Source organism: Gracilinanus agilis, chromosome 5 (genome assembly GCF_016433145.1).
Source record: "Gracilinanus agilis isolate LMUSP501 chromosome 5, AgileGrace, whole genome shotgun sequence".
NCBI classification, from domain to species: Eukaryota; Metazoa; Chordata; class Mammalia; order Didelphimorphia; family Didelphidae; genus Gracilinanus; species Gracilinanus agilis.
In genome coordinates, this window is record NC_058134.1 from 295,273,191 (window position 1) to 295,282,350 (window position 9,160).

General features: G+C 39.0%; 1 protein-coding gene across 1 annotated transcript in view; it reads left to right on the forward strand.

The window, feature by feature from the left end:
* Positions 1-1,297: 1,297 nt before the first annotated feature.
* VDR (vitamin D receptor) overlaps positions 1,298-9,160 on the forward strand; it is a 60,056-nt gene continuing 52,193 nt past the window's right edge. The window contains exons 1-2 of the mRNA XM_044678471.1: positions 1,298-1,425; positions 4,972-5,125. Coding sequence (XP_044534406.1) covers positions 4,983-5,125 — 143 coding nt within the window. The 5' untranslated portion in view covers positions 1,298-1,425; positions 4,972-4,982. The remainder of the gene's footprint in view (positions 1,426-4,971; positions 5,126-9,160) is intronic.

Here is a 9,160-nt window from a genome sequence, read left to right on the forward strand (position 1 = left end):
AGAGAGAGAGAGAGAAAGAGAGAGAGAGAAAGAGAGAGAGAGACAGACAGACAGAGGGAGAGAGAGAGCCAGCTGCAAAATACGAGTTGGCAGCACGAAGAGTGAGGAAAGAAAACGGTTTCGTATTAGGGGTGGCAAGGAAAGCAGGCATCTTGGGACTTTGGCTATGGAGGACACAAGTAGGCATTGTTGGCTGGAGGGAAAATGAAACTCTGGAGCCGAGGATACGTGCTTAGAGCTGCAAAGCCCCTGTACGTGGGCACTCTGTGATGGGGCGGTCGGTGGTGCCTCAGAGGTACTAGACTAGTGTTCCTGGGTATTCAGCCTCAAATGGAGAGCTGCTGCTATCAGCTCTAGAGAAAAGCTTTTCTTACCCTTAGTTCCTCCCACAAAAGGGGCAGCAAAGATGACGCTGGGGCTAGTTTTGAGTAGTCCATGTACTGGCTGCTGCTACCATGACATTCTATGTTCCCTCATTCCCCCCTGCCATCCTCAGCCTTATGACAAACTCTAGCTGCTGCTCCCTGGTCCCACTTCTCTAAAAATTGGCCAAATCTCTAATCCTGTAGGGATGGGAAGAACAGAATGCTTCTGGAACGTTCCAAGTCCCTGATCTGCAAGCTCTTCTCTATCTCCCAGCCGTTATAGCTTTCTCTCTAAGGTTATATTCCATATACTTTATACCTTTTATGAACCTATCGATATGCAAGTGACTTTCCTCTTTGGAATGTAAGCTCCTAGAGATCAGGAACTGGTTTTCCCTTTCTTGGTATCCTTATCACTTCGGAAAATTTAAGTGCTTAGTAAATGTGTATTGATTGCTCTAGAACATGTTGCATAGGGGGCAGCTAGGTGACTCAGTGGATTAAGAGCCAGACTTAGAGATGGGGAGTCTTGGGTTCTGATCTGCCCTTATACATTTCCTAGTCATGACAAGTAACTTAACCCCTCTCTCCCCGCCTAGCATTTACGCAGTATTGATTCTAAGACAGAAGATAAGGGTTTTAAAAAAAAAAGGCATCATGATATAGTGAAAAGTATGCTTTAATTGGAATCTGGACAGACTAGGTTCAATGTCTACTTCTCATACTTATTAGCCTATCTGAGCCTCAGTTTCCTTATCTGTAAAATGAGGTCATGATTCTTGTAGAATTGACCTTATGGGATTGTGGGGGAGGTGAATGAAAAAGATTGCAAACTTTAAAAACTCTATGTAAATATGAGCTATTACTATTATTAGAGGGATCTTCAATTATCTAGTAGAACTCATAAAGTCTGGAGTTGGGGGCTGAGGATGAGCAGTTGGGGACACAACTCCAAATGATGGTTTTTCTCTTCTCAATTTCAGAATCTTCTCTACCCAAGACATTCTGGAAGAGAGTTCTTGTCCCTACACTCTCTACTTCTGCTACCCTGCTCCTCCAGGTAAGCATTTCTCTCTTTCTTCTCACTGGGCCTAAGAAGACATATAGCTAGATCTATGTAGGAGAAAACTGAGACCTAGCGTTACGATTCATGCCGCTTCTCACCCCCCCCCCCAACCACCACCACCAACTTTCCTAGTTTCTCCACATCCTACCACCAAGGCCAACATGTAGACCTAATCAGTGACAGAAGAAGAGGCTAGAGATATGACCTGCCACCAGAAATGGGCCTGGATATAGCTTTTTATGCCTACTTAGGTGGAGCCATTTCTACATGTGCTCAGTAGGAAAAAACTCCTAAGGCACCTTGGCACCTATTTTTTAAGAGAAAAGAAGCTGAGCTGGTAAGTAGGGCATATTGACTTAGGCTAGGACTAAGGATGTGGCCAGGGATGTTTCATCAAGCAGAGAAAATGGCTGACCCTTCTTCCCTGACCCAAATCCATGAACCCTGCAAGAGATTATTTGCAGAGTTATAAATAGGATGGTCTGCTTAGAGTCATTAAAGTCATTAAAATTTAGTGAGAAAAATTTAAAAGTAATGATTTTACAGAATAGAATTTTATAGGATAAATGCTGATATTAGAGTCAGAAAGACAAGTTCAAATTCTGCCTTGGATATTTTATAAACTTTGGAACTCTGGGCAAGTCATTTAACTTTTCTCTGCCTTAGTTTCAACATCTATAAAAAGAGAGGGTTGGATCAGATGGCCTCTAAGGTCCATTCCAGCATTATCTTTGTGACCCCATAAAGAAGGAGTTTCACCCCTCAAAAGCACAGTAACTAGCAAGATTAACTAAATAAGATTAACATGCATAATCTTAAATGTAAATGGACTGAATTCAATACAGCGAAAGAGAGTGATAGAAAAATGGACAAAAAAAACTTCACAATATTTTGTACACAAAAAAATCATACAGGTAGAAAAGCAAAAACAGTGCAAAAATAAAATGAGTCTAAAATAAAACTAATTATGCATGAAATGAATTGAAAAAAGCAAGAGTTGTAATTAAGCAAACCAAAAATAGAAATCCACAGCTTCAATAGAGATAAACAAGGAATTATATTATCATTAAAGGAATTGGAGAGGATGAACAATATCAATACTAAAAGTATATGTAGGGGCAGCTGGGCAGCTCAGTGGATTGAGAGTCAGGCCTAGAGACGGGAGGTCCTAGGTTCAAATCCGGCCTCAGACACTTCCCAGCTGTGTGACCCTGGGCAAGTCACTTGACCCCACCCTTACCACTCTTCCACCTAAGTGCCAATACACAGAAGTTAAGGGTTAAAAAAAAAGTATATGTACAATATGTCACAGCATCTAAGTTCATAAAGGAAAAGTTAATTGCATTTCAAACAGATGTAAATAGAACTGCAGTAATAGTAGGAGACTTCAATGTTCCTCCCTCAGAGTTAGGCAAATCTAACAAAGAACAAAAGGGAAAAATATAGAATGAGACAAACTATTAGAAAAGTTAGATCCAAAAGGCTTATTTTATATCCTGAATGAGCATTAAAAAAGATACACATTTCTTGGCACTACATGGTACTTTTACAAAAATAAACCATATAGGATAAAATTACATGTTTTTTAAAAAGTAGAAATTTTATACACAGCCATTATAGACTATAATCAAACAAAAATAGCAACTAACATAAGGAGCACAAGCAAATGATACAAACCTAAAAAGAACCTAATAACAACTTTCTGAACAGTGAGTGGGTCAAAGAACAAAATATAGAAACAATTATTATGTGGGGAAAATGATAATGATGAACCAATGTACCAAAATTTCTGTTATCCTGCTAAAGCAGTCTGGGGAAGAAAAATTATATTCATTAAAACATGATAACAGACTATGAAAAGAAAAAGGATTAATGAACTGAATATGCAACTTAAAAAATCAGTAAATCAAGAAATAAGAGGCTAGAATGCTGGAGTTGGAGTCAGGAAGACAAATTCAAATTCTGTCCTGGGTGCTTCACTAACTTTGTGATCCTAGGCAAATTACTTAACTTCTCTCTACCTCGGTTTCTTCATCTATAAAATGAAGGAATTGGACCAGATGACCTCTAATATCCCTTCTGGCTCTACATATATGATCTTATAAAGCAGCACAAAAGAAGAATTTTGAAAATTAAATGAGAAATAAATAAAATGTTAAAAATATTAAAGAACTGACAGAAAAAACTAAAATTTGGTTCCTTAAAAAGACTAAGTACTAAGGCTTTAGGCATAACTAAAGATTGATTAAAAAGAGGAGAAAGGAAAATAAAAGGAACAAAATGAAAAATGAACAAAATGAAAAAGTAAAATCACAACTAATAAAGAAAAGGTTAAAAAAATTATCAGAACCTACCATTTAGTTATATGCCAGCAAAAGTGAGAATTCAAAATAAATAGAGAATTACCTACCCAAAAAATGAAAAAAAATCTCCCAAAAAACTGAATGTAAGATAGAGTAAATAACTCATTTTCAGAAAAGGAAATTGATCTAGCTGAAAAGGAATTTCCAAAGGGGAAGAAGGGATAAAACTTAGCTCAGGTGGATTTACAAGAGGATTCTATCAAACTCTTCAAGAATAATTAATGCTTCTACTACACAAATTTTTCTCAACAACTGAGAAAAAAACACTCTACAAAAAAAAATTCTTTTTGTAAGGTAAAAGAGAAAACAAATAAAGAACCCTAAAGACCAACATATCAATAAGTAGCCATCATTACAATTTTAAAAATATAATCCTCATTAAAAGACTACAATGTATCCTCAAAATTATTCTCTATAATCAAGTTGGCTTTATGTCAGAAATGCAAGGATGGTTCAAAATTATGGAAATAATTTGCATTATTAATCCTTTTAAAAATAGAAATATCCAACAATAATTAAACAAGAAAACTATCAGATGACATCCTTCTTCCTGCTCCCTATATGTTAGTATATTCTCTTCCTTTGCGATGGTATCTTGAGGTCATTCCCTCTTTTCCCTCTCTTGTATATATATATATAAATGTATTTTTATAAAAAATATACAAGTGCATATATTTATATATACATATATATAGTTAATTTGAGACTCTATTTTGGATTTCTTGAATGTGTGTGATTAATCATAGCTAGATCTGGAAGGGAATGTATGACTTTGGCCTCCTTTCTCCTGACTCAAGTTGAAAAGTAACAAGTGTTTGTCTACTGAATATATGTCTGAAAATACTGGAGATTTTCCTCGTCTTTGGGGCCATTGGACAAGATGGATAGCTCTTGACTAACCTGAGGACTCTACTACTTCCTAGGGATCTACTACTGGCTTCTATGGAAGTTGTGTCGGAAGGAGAAAGGACTCTAGCAAGGGTATTAGCCATCTAGGCACCAAGAATCTATTCAGAGTCCAAGGAACTTGGGTTTGGGGTAAGGGACCATATGGGCTAGAAACAACCAAGGGATGAGGGCAGGGAGGAGATGGCCTATCTGCCTGTAGGTTTAAGAAAGAGTGGGAAGACCACAGCTAGTTTTGTCTTTGGCCCTAAACTATGAGTTAACTTTGCAGGAACAGTGAGAATGGCAGCTAGTACTTCCTTTCCTGATCCCAGCTGTGGGGATTTTGACCGAAATGTACCTCGGATCTGTGGGGTGTGTGGGGACCGAGCTACTGGATTTCACTTCAATGCCATGACTTGTGAAGGCTGCAAGGGCTTCTTCAGGTAAGCTACTCACACAAGCTTCTCTTTAGACAGGGGAAGAAGTAATGAGCTCTTCCTGGTGGCAATCCTCTTGACAACTTGGAAACTTGGTGTTCAAGTTAATTATCCCACATAACCCACCTTATGGCTATACAACAACCCTTCATAGGGGAAAAGTGACAAGCTTTGTGTCCCTTACCTTTGAGAAGTCCTCTCTGACTATGGGCAATTCATGTACCTTCTTCTCTAAAGATGTTTCCCTTTCTGTAAAATGAGAGGTGTAGACAAGATGACCTCACAGACTTCTTCCAACATCACTAGAAAACAATATGATGCTATGCTGTCAATAGGCAATTATTAATCACTCACTCTATGCCAAATACTGTGCTGGGTACCATGGATAATAATACTTGTCCTGCCTGCCTCCCAGGATTGCTGTGTAAAACTTAAAGCATTTTATTTTTTTTATTTGAAAAATGTTTTTTAATTAATTTAGAAGATTTTTCCATGGTTACATGAATCATGTGCTTTCCCTCCTCTCCTCCCACTCCTTCCCATAAACAATGAGCAAGTCCATTGGCTTTTACATGTGTCATTGATCAGGACCTATTTCCATATTATTAATATTTGCACTAGGGTGATCATTTAGAGTCTGCATCCCCAGTCATATCCCCATTGGCGCATGTGATCAAGCAGTTGTTTTTCTTCTGTGTTTCTCCTCCCACAGTTCTTTCTCTGAATGTGGATAATGTTCTTTCTCATAAGTCCCTCAGAATTGTCCTGGGTCATTGCATTGTTGCTAGTACAGAAGTCCATTACATTTGTCTGTGCCACAGTGTATCTGTCTCTGTGTACAATGTTCTCCTGGTTCTGCTCCTTTCTCTCTGCATCAATTCCTGGAGGTCGTTCCAGTTCACGTGGAATTCCTCCAGTTCATTATTCCTTTTAGCACAATAGTATTCCGTCACCAACAGACACCACAATTTGTTCAGCCATTCCCCAATTGAAGGATGTTCTCTCATTTTCCAATTTTTTGCTACCACAAAGAGCGCAGCTATAAATATTTTTGTACAAGTCTTTTCCCCCATTATCTCTTTGGGATATAAACCCAGCAGTGGTATGGCTTGATCAAAGGCAGGCACTCTTGAAGCATTTTATAAATGTGAGTTATTATTGCCAGGAATCCCAGTACCCTCTTCTGCACTCATATCTCTCTTTGCTTTCCTCCCTCCCTATGCTCTAGGAATGTTCAGATAATTAGAAGTAGCTTATCAATAAAATGAGGGCATTCAACTGATGAGATCCCCTGCCCATACATGCCCATTGGGTCTCTTCTAAAATTCTATATGTCACTAAATTCTACATACCTACATCTCTAAAATTCTATAATTTTCTGTCTGCAGAAGCGTTTGATCAGGGCCAACATCTTTAGAAGCTTCCCTCATAAAGTCGGGCTTCGTGAAGGAGGAGGGAAAGAAGAGCAGTAAGATCCAATGGAGCCAAGAGAAGGAAGTTAAAAGACAGTAGCTGAGAAGAGAAGGGGGGGTGGGAGGGTTATTGAAGAGTGGTGGTGATGGTGGTAGTGGCAGAACAGGAAACTAGATAGCAATAGAATTAAAGGTATATTTGTTGGGGGAAAGGCAGGAAGAATCATAAAAACACAAAATTTGAGAGTTAGAATGCATTTTAGGGTTCATATAATCCAAGGCATTCACAGACAGAATCCCTGCCTTAACGTACCCAAAAGAGTACTCAGTAAACTTCTGCCTGGAGCCCTCCAAGGAAGGGCAGCTCGCCACTTCCCCAGGCAGCCCCATTCCACTTTGGGACAGTTTTGTTAGGAATGTCTAATCCTTCCTCCCCATGACAGTGTTTTCAGATACTTGAAGACTGTTCTCATTCCCCAGCTCAAGGCTTCTATTTTTGGGGCTAAACCTTCACAGTTCCTTTAATTGATCCTCCAGTAACATGAATTTATGGTCCTCCATTATTCTGGCTGCCCTTGACTGCATTTCTCCAGCTTATCAATGTCCTTTTTCAATTGTGGGGCCTAGAACTGAACACAATCCTCCAGATAAAGTCTTACAAGGGCAGAGTACAGTAGAACTATCACTTCTCTATTCCTGGAAGCTATGTCTCTCGTAATACAGCTTAAGATCAAATTAGCTTTTTTGGCTGCCACATCCTACTGCTGACTCATACTGCACTTCCAGTCCACTAACATTTCTAGGCCTTTTTTTTTCTTTTTTTTTTTTTAACCCTTCCTTTCTGGCTTAGAATTGGTTCTAAGTATCTCATGAATCTTGCTGAGCATATGAGCCCATGAGTTAGAATTGATTCTAAGGCAGAAGAACAGTAAGGGCTAGGTAATTGGGGTTAGGCTACTTACCCAGGGTCCCACAGCTAGAAATCTCTAAAGTCAGATTTGAATCCAGGTACTCCTGACTCCAGACCTGATGCTCTATCTACTAGGCTACCTAGCTACCCCTCTAAGTCTTTTTTTTTTTTTAACCCTTACCTTCTGTCTTGGAATCATTATTAAGTATTGGTTCCGAGGCAGAAGAGTGGTAAGAGCAAGGCAGTTGGAGTTATGTGACTTTCCCAGGGTCACAAAGTTTGAATCCAGGTCCTCCTGACTCCGGGCTTGGTGTTCACTGTGCTACCTAGCTGCCCCCAAAACTGATTTTTTGGTCTCAAAGTGTAAGGCTTGGCATTTACTCTAGTTGTACTTCATCATCTTGTTAGATTCCCCCCAATGCATGTCTGGTAAGATTTTTTTGCACCCTGACTTTTTTCCATCCAGTGAGTTAGCTGCACATCCCCAATTTTTGTCATTTGCAATATTGAAGACCATACTAATGAGGTTTTTATTCAAGTAATTGATTTAAAAAAAAAAAGACTAACCAGCATAAGGCAGAATTCTCTAAAGTAACCAATAATGATAACTCTTTCAGACTTGAATCCATTTAATTACATTGTCATCCCCATCCACTAAGTATGAGATACCTTATCAAGAGCATTGCTGAAGTCAAGTACATTATAGCCACAACATTCTCCCCATCTACTAATTTAGTAATCTTACTCCCAAAAAAGGAAGTAAGATTAGTCTGGCATGACATATTCTTGATAAAAATCAATACTAAATATTGGTTCTAAAGTCAAAGAATGGCAAGGGCTAGGCAATTGGGGGTCAAGTGACTTGCCCAGGGTCACACAGCTAGGAAGTGTCTGAGGCCACATTTGAACCCAGGACCTCCCATTTCTAAGCAAGGCTCTCAATCCACTGAGTCACCCAGCTGCCCCCATGCTGATTCTTTTTAATCACCAATTCCCTCTCTACATATTTGCCAACTAGTGATTGAAGACAAGGAACTGACTGCTCTGTTTTCAGGCTCTGTTTTCTTCCTCCATTTAAAATAGAAGTCAGGATAACACTTGCTCTATAGTTTTGCGATGCCTCTTTTCATTTTCTGTGATCTCTCAGGTATCACTGCCAGTAGCTTAGCAAGTGATACTGGCTAATTCTTTTTGTGTGTCTCTCAGGAGCAATTAAGTACCACAGCAGAAGAGCACTAGACTTGGACCTGAGTTCATATTCTGCCCCAGACACTTCCTGACTGAGCAAATTACTTAAATCCCTCTTAGTGTCAGTTTTCTCATCTGTAAAATGGGGGCTGGGGAGGTGAAAATAAAAGCTCCTTGAAAACCTTAGAGCACTAGGTAACTGTTAGTTTTCCTCCTCCTCCTCATTATCATCTGAATATGTCATTCCTTTGGGCCAAATGACTGAAATTCATCAAAGTCAATTAAGTGTTTTCTTGTTGGTCATTTTTTTGTTCTGACACTACTAGTACAAAGGTCATTCTCCTTAGAAGAGAAAATAGAAGCAAAATGAACATCAGGCACCTCTGTCTTGCCTCTGCTGTCAATTTTCAACCCCCCCACTCCTGGCAAAGGTCCTGTCCCTGCTTTGACAGTAATTTTTCTCCCTCTCTTTCCTATTTCATCCACTATTATTCACTTTATCTCTCTCTCTTTATATATATATATACATAT